At 38.9% G+C, this 20439-nt stretch overlaps 1 protein-coding gene across 10 annotated transcripts in view; it reads right to left on the reverse strand.

Annotated features, from left to right (window-relative positions):
- The window catches only part of PPP2R2C (protein phosphatase 2 regulatory subunit Bgamma), a 209906-nt gene that overhangs the window by 106610 nt on the left and 82857 nt on the right, over positions 1-20439 (reverse strand). For 2 of the 10 annotated variants that reach the window (XM_069794072.1, XM_069794063.1), the window contains exon 2: positions 16632-16723. The exons of 6 other annotated variants lie outside the window; for them this stretch is intronic. In XM_069794072.1, the coding sequence (XP_069650173.1) occupies positions 16632-16698 (67 nt within the window). In that variant the 5' untranslated portion in view covers positions 16699-16723. Of the gene's footprint in view, positions 1-16631; positions 16724-20439 lie in introns of those variants that run through there. 2 more of the 10 variants (XM_069794114.1, XM_069794107.1) reach the window with 2 other exon arrangements.

A 20439-nucleotide genomic window follows, 5' to 3' on the forward strand; every position in this document is an offset into this window, starting at 1 on the left:
GCAGAAGAAAACTGATTGCTAATTCTTCCAGCTATTTCCCCTGTCTTGGGGTGGGGAGCGGGGGAGTGGTAAAGAAAAAATCTGAAAATCTGTACTACTATATCAATACAAAGGAGGCCGGTGCCAGCTCTACTTCTGAAAAGGTTCTGTTCCTCAAAGTTTACCCTCAGATGGATCTACAATGAATTATCAGTGATACATCTGTACTAGTCCTATGCCTCTGCAGGCAGCCAACCTCACAAAAAGGAGTCCTGCTCAACTAGTGATTTTTGCTTTCTCTTCATTTCCCTCATTTGTCATAGGAATTTATTCAAAGTTAATGAATCAGTCAAAAGATTCTTCATACATATTTAAGTGTTTTTCAAAAAAGACATCTACATTTTTGAAATAGGCATAAATCTTCTATTCAGTCAAGCATAACCATGCTCCAGTTAGTCCAACAGTAATACCCTAACTGGAAGCCTTCCTGGCTACCAAACTTGATAAACAGAATTCCTTCCTAACAAGGCTTTCAGTGAGACTGTTTTATTATTCAGAGAAAGTCTGAGTTGAATAGATTCACCTCATTTTACCACAAAGCTGCATATATTGATATATCTCTATATGGAAGTCTCACGGAAGTCAAAAGGAAGTTTGTTATGAACATGAGCATTTTAAACTGATGTGGTTTAGGCCCAGCCGACAACAAAGCACCACACGGCTGCTCGCTCACTCCTCTCCCCTGGTGGGATGGGGAGGAAAAAGGATAACGAAAGGCTTATGGGTCGAGATGAGGACAGGGAGGGGATCACTCGCCAATCACAGTCATGGGCAAAAGACACTCAACTTGAGGAGGGGAAATCAATTTAATTTGTTACCAATCAAATCAGAGTAGGATAATGAGAAATAAAACCAAATCTTAAAACACCTTTCCCCTGCACCTCCCTTCTTCCTGGGCTCAACTCCACTCCCGATTTTCTCTACCTCCTCCCCGCCAGCAGAGCAGTGGGATGGAGATTGTGGGTTGGGGTCAGTTCATCACACGTTGTCTCTGCCGCTCCTTCTTCCTCAGGGGCAGGACTCCTCACTCTTCCCCTGCTCCAGCGTGGGGTCCCTCCCACGGGAGACAGTCCTCCATGAACTTCTCCACTGTGAGTCCTTCCCACAGGCTGCAGTTCTTCACAAACTGCTCCAGCCTGGGTCCTTTCTGCGGACTGCAGACCTTCAGGCACAGACTGCTCCAGCGTGGGTCCCCCATGGGGTCACAAGTCCTGCCAGAAAACCTGCTCCAGTGCGGGCTCCTCTCTCCACAGGTCCTGCCAGGAGCCTGCTCCAGCACAGGCTTCCCACAGGGTCACAGCCTCCTTCAGGCATCCCCTTGCTCTGGTGTGGGGTCTTCCCTGGGCTGCAGGTGGAGATCTGCTCCACCGTGGACCTCCCCAGGCTGCAGGGGGACAGCCTGCCTCACCATGGTCTTCCCCACAGGCTGCAGGGGAATCTCTGCGCCGGCGCCTGGAGCACCTCCTCCCCCTCCTTCTTCACTGACCTGGGGGTCTGCAGGGCTGTTTCTCTCACATCTCACTCCTCTCTTGGTTGCAGTTTCTGTGCCCCAGCAACTTTTTTTTCCGTTCTTAAATACATTATCCCAGAGGTGCTGCCACTGTTGCTGATGGGCTTGGCCTTGGCCAGCGGTGGGTCCGACTTAGAGCCGGGGAAGCTTCCAGCAGCTTCTCACAGGAGCCGCTCCTGCAGCCTCTCCCCCGCTACCAAAACCCCACCACACACACCCAACACATAAACACTGACAAAACCCTCAGTCTTCAATACCTCAAATTAAGCTCCGACTCAAGATTTTGCAAAATAAGATCAAGTGCTAAAAAAATGGCTTGCTGGGAATAGCCATGAAAGGAGATCCATGTACTCTAATCCTGCAAAACACAGTTCAGGGAGGGGTTAAGAATCAGTACCAACATACGAATTTCACAACTTCATTCCTCCAAAACATCCACCTGAACTGGAAAGAGGAGTGATTTCCAAGTCTGAGGTACTTCATTTCTGCACATATTTTTTTTTCCTTAATGAAGTTTGTATTTTCAAGTAACTCCATACCTGTTTCACTGCCAAACTGTTTCACCACTCTCATCACACACAGCACTTTGCCTTCCAATTGCTTTTCTTTACATATGTATTGTGACCACTCTGAAGAAAGTTATTTCGTGCACTACTGTGCAACAGGGTTGGCAATTCAGCCTTTATTTTAGTATGACAGAGTGCCACAAAACACTTGACACACTTGTCTCTTCCTTGTGGGCCAGTGCTATAGGGTACAGTGTGAACTGTGCACTGCAAACCAAGAATTCCCATCAAGAAAACACAATGCTCTCTGTTCTCTTAGAAAAATAATTTTGCAATTTGATTCCTCTGCTAATGGCAGAAACAGTAACTCTGACACGTGCAGGAATGGCAGAGGCCAAGCTAATATTTGTAAAGCCACCTGATGATTTTGATCGTGATCTGAAAACATACACTATGCATTACGTTTTCAGCTCTAGGCATGCTAATTCAAAAAGAGAGGGCAGGGGCAGGGTATTATATCAGAAATATTTTCTTTAAACATGTGTCTAAAGCCAATTTCTGTAACTTAAAATTTATTATATAGTCACTAGGAATCTGTGTATTGCAGCAAAGATTCATCGAAGAGTTATACATCTTTGGCGTTTACACAAATTGATTGCTGCACACAGTGTAGCTCTACTATAATTACCAACACAAAGCACACCTTAAAAAAAAACAAAAACAACAACAAAAAAACCAAAACCCCACCAAACAAAACACAACGCACAAAGAACACCTTAGAAACACCCCCAAAACATACCTCCTTGATTTTAGCGAATTTTCAGTTTACAGACTAAGTATTCCTTCAGTATAACAAGATGTTGTGTTTCACATTAGAGACAAAGCTAACATAATAGCAGGATTTTTCTATTTCTAGTAGGACTGTCTACTTCCAAAAGAGAGAAACTATATTCCATTTTAAACCCCACATTCTTATTGTAATTAGCAACGACTCTAGGAGCATATAGGAAAAACAAAGAACTAATCAACATTTTGATCAAAACATGATTTGCCAAAAACTGTACAGAAAATCCAATTTAAAAAAAATAATGGAGACATAAAGTAATAAAAAAAAGAACAAGTGATATAAAAAAAAACTTTAGTACTAGCATGGTTTTACTTAGAAGCTTGCAGCATAGAAACAATTTGCTTTCCTTCAGTCTTAGCTGAAGGTCTAAATTAAGCATGGAATACATACTTAGGTATTTTCTCATTTGCTTTAACATTAATTTTCAAGACAATGTTGAAAAGCTGAATTTATGCCCTGCTGTAGTTTTTATAACCAACCAAGAGAAATTTAGTTTGTATGCTAGAGCAACTGTGGAAATCAATTCTTAATCTATGACCTTGCTTACTGCAGCTTGAAGCCTTGCAATAAATAAATGCCTTGAGCCACAAATAAGAAACATTTGGTGAATCAGAGACAAATAACACAAATCTATATGTGTATATATAGCATTAGAAAGGTCATATAAAATACAATATTGGCTCTTTTCTTGCTCTAACATAATAATGTTTGAAAGGCAGGACACAGTAATTGGCTGCATTAATACCCAGGTATCGAACAGTCACGAGTACCTATTTTCTTTTCAAATAACAATGTTCATCCTTTTAGAGGACTTCATGTAGCCTGCCTGTTTTTTCAGTATGGACAATGCTACAATGCTTAGAAATACAGAGATTCTGAAAAATATCTATTTTCTTTGTGCTAGCATATGCAAAGTCTTTCTCTAATGCACATTTAAGCTTCCTCGTGAAATTGCTCAGTGTTTCATCACTAACAACAGGAAAAAAATACCAGAGCTCATGTATTAACCTGCACTTAGTCACAACTACCCTTCTTTCTAAGCCAAATCTCTCAAATCCTCACCCTGTATGTTATTCTTTATTTCTCACAGGAGTATAAGCTAAAAGAAAAAAGCACCTATAATAATGTCTCATTATTAATATTTCACAACTATAATTCAGAGAACATTCCTGTAAACAAACCTCTTTAGAAACACACCTTCCATTCTTGATATATTCGATTGACTGTAGATTTTAAAATCGAGTGGTACAAAATAGCACTAGTTCAGCTAATTTCCCTCTCTTAATTGTCTCCTTCCTGTTATGCTGGAATTCAGATGTGACTGTGACTGACACTCCTTTTTAGATTAGCATGGCATTATTAGTTTGCACAGCAGGTGACCAAAGTAACTGATGGGAAGGTTTCCCTTGTTTTAACCCTAAATGAAGAATGTAATCTAATATGAAATGAAATAATTTGGAGAGTCATAATTACCCTTGAACTGGAATTTTACATAGAAACCAAATCAGAAAAAGACTTGCTTTCTTTAAATTTAATGAAAGTTTTAGTCAAAGCAGATCATTAGGTCCTTCACAATGTTAAGTTTTCACAAGATGCTGTAACACGTTGTGATCACTTCTCAATCAGTAAAGTTTTGCCATTAACATAAATGGAAAAGATCAAGAACCAAATTGAAATGCCCTTTTCAGTTCTTCATAAAAACCACAGCTGCAGCATCCAAAGGAACATATTTGTGCTCTTGTGGCTTTCAGGCATTAGTGTCAGGTGCCAACACTCCCTGTACAGGATGGAGAAAGACATTGTACCTCCTGGTATGGGACAGAATTTGGAACAATTCTTAGAACACCTGACCAAGCAGTCAGTATAATGGCTAACTGTGTGTACACAATTTGAAAAGACAACATACACTTCTCTTATTGTAACATCAGCTTAGGTGGTGCTTTTCACTGAAAGGACATTGAACAGAAGAGCAGCTTAATCCATTTTCATATTCTCTATAAGTGACCACAGTAACTGCAAACCAGCCACTGAAAGACAGGGGGAAACATTTTGTGTTTACAGTCTGTGGAACAGGGGAAAGTATGGTAAAAGAATGAGGTTGAAGAAGCCAGTGATGGGTCATAGTCCATTTAATTTCTTTTCAAATACTTTTAATTTCTTCCTCACTGGAAGCCTTTGAAGAAGTAACAAGCCACTTATTTTGGAACCAAAATTTTCATCTCATTTAGGGAGGGAAGATTAATTAGCAATGAATTATATTGCTGACAAGCATCATGCTTCTTGGGAGTGCCCAGTCTGGGACACCAGTACTGATAAAACCAAAAATCCCATCAGAGGAAAAGCTAGACTCACAGTGAAATTACTTGGGTCATCCTACTTAGTTCTACCTATGAGCATAGGCATACCCAACTAATATCCAAAAAACAACTCAGGAGACTTCTGAACTCTTCTCCAAGGAAGCATCACCTTTTGTCCTCAACGTATGGATTTCTTCCAGACTAAGGGTGATTTTTGTGGAAATGATGCCAAGTACTTACTGGTCAGAACTGATTTCTGGAAATAGAGCAGAAACTATCACATTCCAGATGCACACAGTGTTTTCATACTGAAAAAGAAGCTGTGCTTGAGCCTACCCCAGAACAGACTAATCTTATCAACAGCTAAAGCAGAGCAGGAGGAAGTCTGATTTCTTGCATGCTTTTCCATAGCCCAAGGAGCAGGAATTTTAGCTTGGTGATGACCAGTGTTTTATGCCTAGCTGGAGAGAAGAACTCGCATTCCGAACTGAAGCCCCTCAGCTGATAGCAGTATTTTACAGGCCCAAAAGCATATGCCGTTCCCAAATTTCCAAAGATTTTGCGAATGGCATTAACCAGATCTCTCCGCAGCTGTTTGTGGGAGCAGGCAGGTATTAGCACGGCAGTTGCAGAAGTGGGGAAATCCACACAGCAAGCCTTCCTGAGACGCAGTCATCTGCAGAGTCTGGAGTAGCCCTCGCTAACCTTGAGACCCTCTCCCCAGCGCTAAGCATCAGTTAATAGACTCCCTACCCAACTCCACCTGCTATGTCTTATCTGGCATTTTAAATTCATTTTCGTATTATAGTCTTAAAGGCAGTTTGTTCCAACTGCAGGAGAGTTGCTTGGTATATCAATTTGGTTAGAAGAAACTACTTCCCCACCAACAAACCAACAAATTTACACTACAATGTGGAGCTGATTATAACCAATGACCCTTACAGAACACTTTAAGATTCAACAGTTTTGAAACAAAGCAATGTTGCTGATGCTGCACTGATGGCTTTGTATCAGCAAAAATTACTAACTACTTCAATCAGGAATCTCAAAAGATAACGAACTTGATTTGTTATAAATACAGGGGCTTGCCCTTTTATAAAAATGACATGCTCTGCAGTTCAGGACACATATTGATTTATGGCACTACTTGTAATTCTCTTTTTTTTTTATTTCAACATTTAATAAGAGGTGAAAAATGAATTAGAAGTAAACCAGAACAAGACACATTCCCAATATAATCGTATTCAATTCCACAATAATATTCATACGTTATCTATATCCTAATATTTCACTGATAGTAAAGATACAAAACTATTCTGAAAAATGTGCAGAGAGTAAAAGATTAATTTGGCCAAGATTACAGAAAGAGTGAATATTCTTGCCTTTCCATACATGACTGTTCATTATTTAGTGACACCTGACATCTGTTGCTGAGACCAGCTGAACACAATTCAAATCCAGTTTAGCTAGAATAACAGAGAGTCATAAAAAAACCTCTGAAGATAGATTATCAATCAATTATGGCATAGGATCCTATCAGAGAGAGACTGGATCTGCCTGGAGTCTGGTAGTGGACAAGTAAGTATCTTAACACCTTTGCCGCAAAGCCACTTTGGAAAGCTCTTTGCTCTCTCCTGACCCCTGGATGACCAGTCCTTTACCTCACCTAAGGGCCGTTTATGGACAGATAGAGCACTTCTTAAGGCATGTCAGGTCCCCATGACAAGGCTTAGAGATTTATTGCACTACATTCAAACTACACAATACAGTTACAAATAATTACAGTACATATCTTTTCAATAAACACAAAACCCATCCATGTCTACTCTACTTACACTAAGATTAAATTGCTTAGGACTCTCTCATCCACCTGAAGTCCTCTAATTTTGTCCAAACAAGATGACTGCCATGGATTCTCTCTTTCTGCATATTTATGTTACAGATTTTTGAGGAACTCTCAGGTGTTTTTCTATACATTTTGCTGCATGGGTGAAGGGAGAATCAGCATGCCAGAGATCAGAAGAAATGTTTTTTGTAGTTCACTGGTAACAAGCAAAATTCTCTAGATTATCTTAAGTTTTGGGGGTAATCACTGGAGCCCCAGGGTGTCCAAGGGGACCGTCACACAACTGCATGAGTACAATTGCTTAGTCAGTTACTATAGTGGTAATGATTATTGTTGCATTGGTATGTGCAGAAAACAGTGATTAAGGGCAACGTAAGAATATTTTCAACGTGAAGAATGTTTCCATAGACAGGAAGATCTGCTTGATCTAACTTCAACTCTGAGCTCAGCTAAAACAAACTGTATTCCTCAGGGCACTGCAACAAATGGATTATCATGAAATGAAGACACTTGGCAGCCAGGTTCACATTACAGCTGCTTCTTGTGCTGACCAGCACAGTCACCGTGACCTCATGTTCCCCCCGCTTTAATATATCCTCACGTTGTCTCTTGTCTCTACTTAACACTAACATTCCTCAGGGCAGAAACCCTCCTTCTTGTGTGTTTACAGAGCCAGCTGTGCCTAGTGACTCTTGCTGTGTAAATAACAGTATAAATAAAAAGAAAGACACAAATCTGATCATGATTTACGGCAGAGAGTTGAACAACATAGTTAAATCTCTGCATTATCAAAGTTAATGGAAATTTTTATTCTTGAGGCTAGGGTTTTTCCTATTGTATCGTAATAGTTGGTATCTTCTTGGTACAAATCTTCCTTCACATAAAGAACTTTTGCTAGTCAGTGATCAATTCTGATACCTTGCAGTTATTACCACAACCGCATAAAATGGGAGTAGGAGTAGCATTTTCACCGGCACTTTTGTCAAATAATCTCTTTCTGTCAAGCATTTCTTCCAAGCCCAGTGGCACACAGAAAAACTCCCAGAATTCAAATTACTGCAGTTTGGAAGATATCCATCAAAAGATTACTGAAAGACATCTGCTTTGGTCCATGAAGGGCACATGTGGGACCAACCTCTGCTATATTCTATAACCACTCACTGATGACCAGACACCAAACCCCACTTCTGCATAGCTGCAGAAAACCAGCATGCTACTATAGTAATTAGAAAAGAGATCAGAAAGTATGGGATACCTACCAATATAACACAGGCTTCTAAGACATTTAATCAGACTCAGATAGCTCTCTGATAGCCTGTGACAAATTTGGGAGATCTTTAAAAGTCTTTGAAATCCGATGTCATGCTACCACTCATGGATGTCTGAAACTGAATACATAATTTTTAAGGACTGTTGATTAAGACTGTTTATTTTCTTTGTTGATTTTTAACTCATGTGACTGATTTCACACTTAAATCCCTTTTAAATAAAGGTGCCTTCGTTCTATGACATCAACCAGATGGAGTTCTGCTTTTTTTTTTTTTTTTAATCCACAGTATTAGAGGTCAGGCAGAGGCAAGTGTTCAGGGGAGGATTTGGAACAAACTAAAAAAGAATGAGAAATATAAATTCAAACAGAATCTGACACAAAAAGAGGAATTCTCATCCAGAAAATGAAATTCCACTATTTTACACAAAAAGAAGCCATTAATTATTAAACAGATATTTGTTGGTTATAATCTGGGTTATATACTCAACTATTATGGCAGTGAGAGTAATGCTACAGAGCAGCATTTACTGGCATCATGAAAATTATTCCAACCTGTAAAACTCTCTTAACTGAGTTTATGTTTCAGAAGAAATATTTCTTTTGAACAGATATTTTATGTTAAAGCTTAAATTTTTAAAAGGTACCTCTGTTGTTTCAGAGAAGCATTAAGACTGGAAGCTCACCCTTCCAGGCATTTATTTTGTAACAATCATTTAATTTCATATTTTGTTATGTTTGACAACTCTTATAGGGTGCTAAACACTCTCCTCTGCAGCTACTATGATTATTGAGAGAAAAATATGAAATAACTTTGAAAATGATAGATCAGTTCACTGGAGGCCTCTTTCTGCTGAGGTCAGCAAGGAGGAAAGGCTGCCCAATATCCTTACCAATGCAGTCACTCCTAGAGGCTATTCTGATTTTCACTTGCTGGCAAAAGTCCCTAAAGGACCATCTGCCAGCAAGAACTAGGGGGGGGGGGGGGGGGGGAATCATTCATGTGCACTCTCAGGTACTGCCAAGCCCTTCCCAATTCTCAAAAGCTTCAAATAGTACAAGCTACCACAAGCAAGGTTTAAGACTTTATTATGCCAACTTTACCTGCTGTGGAGTCCTCAATATAGAAGCACTTCACCAGAAGAGACAAAGACAGTCTCCATAAGAAGAGGAGGAGGAGAATACTGAACAGATAAAGGAATTTATCTTTTATATTCAGAATATTATGGTTATGGTCACAGAACCATGGTCAATGTTCCTATGCACTGCAGGTTAACTATACTGAAAAGATATGTCTATGAAAGGCTTATTGGTAAGGCGGGGGAAGTGTCAAATATACACAACAGTTCTGTGTACACTAGGCTCGTATCTTCAAAATTGCTGCTACAGGTCTATTTAACTTATTGCTACAGAAACCCATAACAACCCTAAAGCATTCAAAATAGGAGACGCATGGCAGAGCAGCCTGTTTCAATAACAGAATATGCTGTTTCCCCTCAGATTTGAAAGAGGCAGATCAAAGAGAAAACATTTAAAATTAAATGCAAGACCTTATTCTGATTTGAGGAAAGCAAAGAAAAAAAAGCATATATTGCAAATACATATGTATCTTTTACATATATGTACATGTTGCAAAGGTAGAGCTTCATTGGCTTAGCCTGTCCTGTCATGTGTACCCATTACCACCCTCACAATTTTATTTTTCTGTAAAATGCACCCTTGAAGGCATCAGCTTGTATAGAAAGGCAACAGCTGTTCTCTTCTGGGTCAGAGCAGATGCAGTACATACCACAAGAGTTGTCTGTATATGATGCTTTCTCAAGAATACTCATAAGGCTTTTTTTTTTTTTTCCTTCTTCCTTTGCTATTTCTACTGAAAGCATGGCTGTGGATGCTTCTGGCACGATTAGCATTTTCTGCCTTTATGGTACTGGCCAAGGAGTAAGATGATCCTAAATGAGTACACCCTATGGTTTTAATATTACAGGCTCATCTTCCTTTCCCTTCCCACTCTTCAAACTCTGTCTCCATCCCGCTATTCATCACATATTTTTAAGTGACATCTAACATTTCGATTATACTCATTCTTAGACACAGCCCATGGAAATCTTCACTTAGCTGACATTAGTAATACTGACTTCAGTGAAATGTTTGGTTTCATACCACAGTGCTCTCTGCCTTCTAGCACAGCACTAGATCTTGTAAAAAAGTGAGCAACAACAGTGTTTTTTCCTTATCACCGAATGTTCAGTTTAGATTTTAGGTTTACCTGGCTCAAGGAAAGAAAGAAAAAGACATACTTTGCTGTCCAGATGAAGCACAGTGTAACTGGTCACACATTCTGTGTAGATGATGCAAAACAAGATTTCATGTTCTACAACAAAAATTCTAACCTAAACTGTAAGTAAGCCCCAGTCAGGTGAGAAATAGATTTGCTCACTGGCACTGTTTATAAATCTTTCCATGACGGGACAGGCTTTGGTTTTGTTTTACAGTGGCTTGGTTTTTGTTGATACCAATCACTCCGTCACTCCCGTTTCTATGCACTCCCATTTCCATGCAGTCCTACAGCTAGCTGCCTGAAACAGCAGTTCAGCTGTTTCTTTTGCACATTGATACTACAAAACTGATCCTGTAAACAGAGAAGACTTTTTCTGTATCTAGTATCAAAACAAAAATAGTATAAATATTAGGCAAAATATAAAATATATAGGCAAAATAGTATAAATATTAAGGAAGAAAAATACCATCTTTAGGGAAATACTAGAAGATAATGATCTCCAGTGTTAAACCAGCAGCACCATGAACTGGAAAAAAATTTATTACTTGCAGGCAAGGTACAACTCAATTTGTCTTGCAGCTTCTTTTACCTTGTGTTCCTCAGAAGTGTTCAGCTCAAAGCCAGCATGAGATCTGCTCTGAACTTCTATCAGATTCCTCTACAAGCTACAAGAAAACACACACTTGCACCACCCACAGCAACTGAGATTACTCCAAACAAGAAATCCCTATACATTTACTACGAAGTTCAAGGGTAGAGGTACCAAGTTCACAGTGCACCTGGCACAGTCACTGCACTGCCAGCTGTATAAATAGGACAGGTGAAGTACACAGGCTGTAATATTACTTTCCTTCCGCACAAGCATTTAGCTGAGAGGACATTTTATGGGGAGAGAATTAGCGAATGGGGGGGGGGAGAAAAAAAAGGGGGGGGAAGAAAAAGAAAGAAGCAGCATTGGCATTAATCTGGCAGCAGCCTCCCCATAGGGCCCCCAAAGGTCTTCCAGTGTCCTCTGCCCCGTCAGGGACAGCACAAGCCACCAGCCACCGGCCAGAACTGGAATAGGAGACAACCTTGAAACTATTTCTTCCAAACAGACCTTCAAACTATTCCTAACTATTCAGAACTGGGTAGCCAAGCCTCAATTTAAAACAAACAAACAAACAAAAACAACCCCACCCCCCTACCCCCCCCCCCCCCCCCCCCCAAAAAAAAACCCCACAACCAAAAAACCTCTTTACAATTAAACTTTCCACTTGCATGGATTCTTTTGATGTTTTTTTTGTCGTGCTGGAGGTTGAAGACTACTGTCCCAACGTGCTCCCTGTGACAAACAGGCAGCCTTCACTCCAGCACTCCTACAAAATGAAGCACACTACCACCAAGACTCCTTCCTCACAAAATTACAATGTTGGTGTAAACACCACAAATAAAAATATCTTGGAGTTTTCCAAAAAACAACTGTTACCCAGAATAAATGTTTTCATTCTGAATTTCTCTCTACTGCTCCCATCCTGGAGAACAAACAGGACATTGTTCTCCCAACCCTGTCACAAACTGCCAGAATACATGGTATCATTCTCTCCTACTTAATAAGCCAAATAAGCTTTTTTTCTTTTGACAAACCACAGAGCAATATAAATGTCACTGTGTCACTCAGCACTCCAGACACATATCCACAGATAGGATCTGGTGGACAATATTACAGCAAAACGTCTAAATTGCAGCCATCTTTGCCCTAAGATTCCAGCTAACATCTCAAATTTTTTTTGCCTGGAAGTGCAGTTCAATTTCCTTGGAATTTAATCACTGTTTTTTTAATTACAGATAAATTTTAACCAATGCCTTAATTTTTATTGAAGTGCTTATGAAGATACATCTGTCCTTTAAAAAAAAATTAGTTTTCTTTTTTCTGAAGCACATTCTTAAGTATTTTAAAAAAAGAACACATCTCCTAATTTGCTTCATACCCCTAGAAGAGCCTGAAGTATTTGATCAAGCAAAAGAAAGTCTACAAAAATCCACAGCTTCTTGGCAGAACAGCCATTAAAGTGCAGGAGAGACTTTCTATCAACTCCAAACGTAGAGTAGATGAGCCTAAGAAAGAAACTGCAAACAGTATTTAAGAGCAAACAAACCTTCCCTTTGCCCCAGAAAATCTCACAATTCTAGGGTCTCAGTATTTATTCTGTTAACTTTTAATTTGCTGCATACTGAAGTAGAAAAAACTCTACTGGAAATTTAGATTCCATCAACTTCAATACTCTTAAGCTGTTAGGTCTCACTAGTCTTCCTAGGAACAGAAGAATGACAAACCCAAAAACACTTTACGTGGGGTTTTGTGGCTGATCTGATAGTTTGACTTTTATGAAAACTCATTTGTGAGTTAGGTTTTTATGGAATGCAGAGGGTAACAGGTACCTGTATGGTATTTGTGATGATGATAATCAGATGGCACTCCCGTAAGGCCCTTGAAAGAAGATTTACATTCTGTATCACCTTTTCTTTTTTGTCTGCATATCTCATCCTGCGTTCGCAGTATTTTGTCTGTTAAACTGTTTTCAATGTCTGAGTTCAAATACTCTGCTACAAAATCAAAGGTGACCCTCTCAAAAGCAGTTTCGATGGGCCTCAATTTCCTAGGGGCTCAAAAGAAAATAATTAAATGGGTGAAATTATTATTGTGGAATTTGGTGGACTATTTGCTTGTTCCTTGCACAGAGACTGCTATAAATACATATTTCCTTATTATCTGCATTACAGGAGTATCCAAAGTCTCAGGCAGGGTTGGGTTTCTGTGTGCAAAGAGAAAAATGCATTTCCTAGCCTGTAAGAATTCACAGCATCAGCAAGGATCCTGCAATGACTTCCATGTGTACCAACACTTGAACATTTACAGATGCCATAATAATGCTACAGACTACTAGGAACTAAATAAACACATAAACAAACATTTTTCATATACACTGTTATACAGCTGTTGATTAATAATGATATCCTGGTCACTAATGAACTTGGCTGGACTAAACCTGCCAACCTAGAGATGAATGGAGGGTGAAAACTTAGTCCTTCATGAAACCTGGAGAGACAGGTGACAAATTCCTTCCTACAATCACAATAATAGTGAACAGTAACATGTTAGGAGCCTATGATAACTACCTGGTAAATCTATGAAATCAGTTGCACAGCCTGGTATCTGAGCAATGAGTTTTCGTTTCCAATAGCTTTGGTACTTTAGTCTCCCTTTTACTTACAGATGCCAGTGACATGAAGTTTTGATTAGAAGGAATTTCCTTCTGCTGCATCTCAGTCATTTATTTTTAGAAGTCCAGTGCTGACACATGAAACATTCCTAAGTGCATCAAATAAATGCTTCCTTTTGAACAATCTACCATTACACAGTTCCTTCCAGATGATCACATGCAGCCGGACGTACTCCACCCTAGCTCCAAACCTGCTAGGGAAACGCTTTTCAAGAGGTACCTCCGGAATATTGGGAATAAGCTAAGTCCCTTCTGGATCACCTACATTTAAATATAGATCTATATTGTCTTCACAGACAGAAAGACAAAAAAGAAACAAATAACATTTTAGCATGGGGGTTTCCCAACTGTGACCATGCGCAGTCCGCACATTAGTCAATGTCAACCTAAAGAGTTGCTTATCCCTTGTTTGCAACCTCCGCCTCCAACACTTCACCCAAAATTCTGGATATGTCCCTTAAACTCTGCTGTTATCTAGTGGTTGGTGAGAAAAATGAGTTTGTGAATTGAGCCTGAAACCTCAAACCAACTCACTGTAATTCAGGAAAAATATTTATATACCCTCCCTGAGGACTGGTTTCACTTTCCTCTACTCCCAGTCCTTGGACATAAGCAGTGAGGCTATACAATCACTAGGATATAACTGGAAGTAAACAAAAGGTGATAAAACTGAAGCTCTTAAGATAGGGATCTATAACTATGAACTGAATGCTGAAGCCTTTTCTCATGTGACCAGTCATAGTGGAATCAACAGAATTACTTATACAAGTTAGGACTCCAGGATCAAGGTTATGAGGATTATGATGCTCTGGGATGCTCTGGGTAATACGTTGTTTTATAAGTATGCTCCTTTAGATCACCATTATTCAATGTAAATATGCAGAAAAATCAGAGTCTGAATTAATTAGAATTCACAGAAAGCATACACAGAGACAGAAAGATGAATGCGGTACGAATAAAATTTAGTGTGAAGAAATGGTCTCTTTGACCATTCTTTTGTGTTTGTACTGACACTGATTTAACTGTATTTTTGTACTTGAATTTAAAATAAAGTCTATTATAAAAAAGGCTTTAATTGTGATAAGGAATATAATTATCTTCAAAGGTTTATGTGGCACAGAGAGGTAGGTTTGAGTTGAAATTCTGGAGTCGGTTCGCACAGGTGTGTGGGAGGCCAACTCTGGACCTCTCTATGGCTTTGTTAGAGACAGCAAAAGGTTAGCGATCTGCATTGCATTCAAAAGAGCTGAAAAATCAAATCCATGTGACTTACTGGCACCATACAAACCTTAAGTAAGGTGACTTCTTAGCAAATATGCCTAATATTATATTACCTAATGCCACATATTGTCATGACAAGGATCCTCAAACTGTTCTTCACTCAAAATCAATTTATGGATCAGTCTCAAATTACTTCCCAACAGCACTCTATCACTCATATTAATTATGAACCAAATCCTGTGCCCCTTGCTACCCTAACAAAAAAGAAGTCAGGAACTGTTTTAGCTGTATATGGAATGAATACTATTCTGATTCATATCCTTTACAGTAAAAAAATGCAAGAAATCCCCTCAGGAAGTCTATTCTGGTTAGGAAAATTAATTCCTCTTATTGTAGATCTTGTGGAAACAGTCAAGAATAATGCTAAAATTACACAATTATTGAATTGTACTGCGTTCTGTTGTTATCATACCTTTTTACAAACAGCCATAGAAGGAGAGTTAAACGGACTTATGGGGCTCAACTACAAATGACAATCAAGTCATTGCAAATCCTTCACACAGCATCTGAAGCTACAAAAGTAACTCACCATGACCTAACAGCCTTGCTAAACCTTTGTTTCCATTTTCTCAACCTTTGTTTCCATTTTCTCAATTGTATTTCTATATTTAAGAGATGTAAATTTGGCTGAAAATAGAATACTCCTCACTGTATTTTAAGTATGTAGTACTTAAATAAATCCAGGAATGTATATGAGAATTCATTTGCCAAACTTGTGAGCACTCATTATTTTTGTTCTGGAAACTCGCATCAGTCTTATTAATTCCTCTCACATAATTTATCACATATCTTCTGGTTTAGATGACAACTATCTATTGTAACCGCAATACATATCCATTACTTTCACATAGTGTAGAATGTTGCATGTCTGACTTCAGATAGGCAGATTTCATTAATTTTAAAGTAATCTAAAAAAGAACATTAGTTTACCAGCTTAATTGGTGTTAATATCTAAATTACATAGTCATTATGAAAAGAGAAAATGTTAAGATACGGCTTTACAACAGGAACCTAATAGTTCATTTAGATACTGGAAATCAACATTCACTTTCTTATCAATTTTTGGTGTGTTTCAAGGCATGCCTCCTGGTCTAGTGCTCTAAAGCTCTTCTTGCACACATGGCTGCCACCAGTAACTGCTTTTCTGTATCACATTGACAACCAGACTGCATTCAGTTATTTGCATGCTACTTTGTAGACGTGTACATAAAGCATTAACAAAGTCTCTGAAAACAAAACAGTGCAAAAAGAAAAAAAAAAAATGCAAAGGTGCCATCCATCCACAAAGAAATACCAAAATGTGACAGCAGTCAAGCAGAATAATGCAGTCAATGAATCCAGCCCACGCCGCTTTGCAATACGTAAAGTGATTATCTGTTAAAGACTGGTGGTTCATTCAAGACAAGGGGTCAGTCTCCGTCCAACAGCCTGTCCTGCAAGAACCACTGCCTGGCAGCAATAACTGCATGGACAGAGACTCTTCCACCCACTCACCTCCAGAAGTCACCTCTTCAGAACTGGGTTGAGGAACATTGGCAGGACAATGTGGGGAAGCTTGCATTGCTGCCGCCCTTGCTATACCTGTCCTGTGGAGAAATAGAGGACTTAATTTCCAGGGCTGTCAGTCAGCACCTTCCACATTACAAGTGAAGGAAAAAGAAATGATTTTGACAATGCCTGTTTCGAGCGAGTACATTTTGGGGTGTGGTGAAGAACCCCCATTTTCTACTGAAGTATTTGGATTACTTTCACATCTTCTGTGGAGCTCCATTTGTCTGCCCAGCCAGCAAGCTGGATTCTTTGGTTCATGAGTTGATGATGCTCTTGCCAGTTACCTATATAGCAAGCTGGGATATGGTGATTGAGAATCAACTTAACTAGACAGCCTAAATAAAATAAATAAGGAAATAATGTTTAAATTAATCTTTCAATTCTGATGTGAACAAGTATATCCCATTGGGTAACTCTCTCCCTTCGTCCTCCCTTTCAAAATGGCAAGTTTCTTAGTCTGCTCTTTACACATTTCCTTTACAGAAACCATTACCGTATGAATTACCTAACAGAGAAGCAAGCAGTTCTTTTGCTTCCTCTGTCCCACCCATTCCACAGAGACATTTTCTTTTACTTCCACATTCATCTAAATAGGGTTACCACAAGAATCAATCCTAACAAAGACAACTTTTAAAGGAAAAAATGAAACTTTCCACTATCCTCATGGTTTCCAGCTAGGATGACGGTTTTCAGCCACCAGTTTTTAGTATGACACATACAAATGATTTGTATATACCAAAGTGCTGCCCATTAGAGAGAGAATAAAAACAAAAAAAAAATCCCTCTATCTGAAATACATGAATAAATCATTCTTTTGAGTGTTGTGATGAATGAAGTGTTTTACAAGTTCAAAAACAAATCTCTAAAGCCTTACTAAAACAAGTGTATTTGCTTCCAAAAGTGATCTCTCTGTATTTTTCAGGAGTACCATGATGGTTTTTGTTGGAAGAAATGTCAAGTTTAGACACATAGGATTGGAAAGTAATGACCAACCACTTTATTCTGGTAGGAGCGTGCACTGAATACTGATGTTCACAGACAGGAACAATTTCCAATAATTAATTGGAAACATATCAGCCTTCATTGCATTTGCTTAACTTTGGTCAACAGCAACGTTAATCTTGCAAGTGAATTGAGAGACAAGACAAAGCCTATGCATGAGGTTTATATATAATTCAGAACTGCTGAAAAGCATGGAAAGCAAGCCAAGAAAATGAAAATTATAAAAATATGGCAGAGGAACCCTATTAGGGGAAAAAAAAACAAACCAAACCCAACTTTTATTGTACCAATTACTTAAGCTCAATCTTTCAGCTAGGAGTATGCTAAAGAGTAAATGTAGGGGTAAATAGAATTGCTCACTTCTTATTTGGGCAAAACAGACTTATGCATCACTCACTTCCTGAATGAAGATGCCAGACAGGGCATTTTCTTAACTTTTATTTTTAGGTTTTTATTCGCCACTGTATACTGCTTTTCTTTTCACAAAGTTCCCAGTTTCCAACATACTAACCACTTCAAAGCAACAAAACAGTTCATCTTTCTGAATATCTGCTACCTTGGACTATGATTATAAACAGACTTCGGCTACGGTATTTGCACAAGGTATCTCCAAGAGAAATAATAACAATTGGTCACATATATAATACCATATTTAATAAACCCAGTATTTAAATATAAAATAAGATACAGCATGTTGGCTCAAAGAAATAGGATGATTAATTCTGTCCTGAGCACTACGGATAGATGTTCTGTTCACTTCATAAGACAGTGATTATTCTAAGCACTAACAGGAATTTTAGTAAATCTGCTCCTTTTCTTTATGTGTAAAATACTAGGAGTTAACAGAAAGAATCACAATCATCGTGGAACCCTGATGACCTTAGGTTTTACATACTGCCTAAACCCCTCTCAGAGTCACCAAAAAGCTGCCCCCAAAAGACCATGACACATAAGTAATCTAGATATTACAGTAACAATCCACACGTATCACTGATACTTCTTTCTCCAGACAGAGAAAAGCACTCAAACACTTTGAAATGTTTGGGGATAGTTTCTAATAATCCTTGGAAGGACTGGCATTAGTGGAAACAGGTTTCACCCAAAACCACAACTGTTAATGCATTTACCCTCCCTCAGATGCAAACTGGTAAAAGCTAAAACTGGAGGGGAAAAAAAAAAAAAAGCTACAACTGAAAGAGCGAGCTGAAACAGTCACGGTGTGGATTTTTGTTTGTTTGCTTTAGTAATCTACAAAAACATCAAATGCCAAGCATTTCATACTTCAAGGGCAACCCACCTCTGTTTCAAAAACAAGCCTTAGCATTCAAAAACAAGCACCTTATGCATTAAATGCTTCAAAGAGCCTTTCCTTACATCCTCCTGATTTTCTCCCCACAAGTTAACTATTGTTCTTAAACCTCCCCTACATTCTATGTTGGCCTATCGTATCCCAAGCCCTTCAAGAGGCTCTTCAACCACACAGACTATTTCTAAAAGGTAGGATCACTTTCACTGTGTGGGAGAGTAGTTCATGGAATTAAAAAAAAAAAAAACAAACAATTTTGCCACAGGAGAAACACATATGATCCAGAGAGTAGTCCAATTCAAACAGAAAGCTCTTCCATGACAGAAAGCACATGCTATTTTTAGGATGAACTCACATCCTGCCACCATATCCAAGCTAGAATATCCCCTCTTCTTCCTTGTTTAAATATTGGGTAGAATCTACTGTGTACATAAGGACTGTAACATAGTTCCTGGACTTAGTTCTCAGGTCCACCAGAAATTTTCCTGTGAGTCCTATGGAAATCACTGGGTTTTCTACAGCTCATTTTCCCTTTGAGAAATGAAGAAAACCTACCTTTCAGTCTCCATGACCGTAAAAAGAAATGGTGAGAAGTCCATAGTGTGGACCTTTAGATGAATGAATCCATGCATCTATGGCTGCAGCAGCAGATTCCTCATCTCCATTCTTTACCCAGTGACAATATTCAGGTGGTGCTTGAACATAACCTTTCTCATAAATGCACGTCTAAGAGGACAGTACCGTTGTGGATTGTAGTCCCACCTGGGTCTCCCCAACAAACATATAGCTGGTGAAGAAAAATGAGCCTGACAATTTGTACCTGCAGCTGAATCATGTTAGTCATCACTGCTAGGGAGCCCATACTTACATTCCAGTATCCAGAAGTGATGTTGCTAGTACCTGAACCTCAATGGGTAGTCTCCACAGAAAAAGGAAAGACGACAGTTTCAATATACTATATGCTATGGCTTTGCTAAGAACCCATGATTTTTTTATACAAGCTAAAAGAATATTGATTTCTTTCAAGGCCACTGAACACTAAAGCAATTCCCACTGTTGCTATTTGAGGTATTAGATAAAAATGCCATCTTTCTCACTAAGAAAAGAATCAACGAGTCTTTCATGAACCAGAAATGTCTAAGGCTCTTTGGTGTATTTCAAACAATCTTGTCAGCTGAAGGTAGCCAAAAACTTACATTGATTCATGAAAAAACACTGAAAATTCACATTGATGCCATGCAAGCTTAGTGTATATTCACTGTGCACTGTGGACTGCAAGACATTGCCAACCTAAAAACATCCATAGCGATATAACTAGCAATACAAACTCAGTGCTTCACCTCTCAGTTACAAACTAAGGGAGGGCAAGAAATGGCTGTAAAGCAACAAAAAATGCCATTTGTGTGAATCTAGATGGACCCTGAGAAACTTCAGGAGGTTCAA

The sequence above is a fragment of the Haliaeetus albicilla genome, chromosome 1 (genome assembly GCF_947461875.1).
Source record: "Haliaeetus albicilla chromosome 1, bHalAlb1.1, whole genome shotgun sequence".
In the NCBI taxonomy this organism is placed as follows: Eukaryota; Metazoa; Chordata; class Aves; order Accipitriformes; family Accipitridae; genus Haliaeetus; species Haliaeetus albicilla.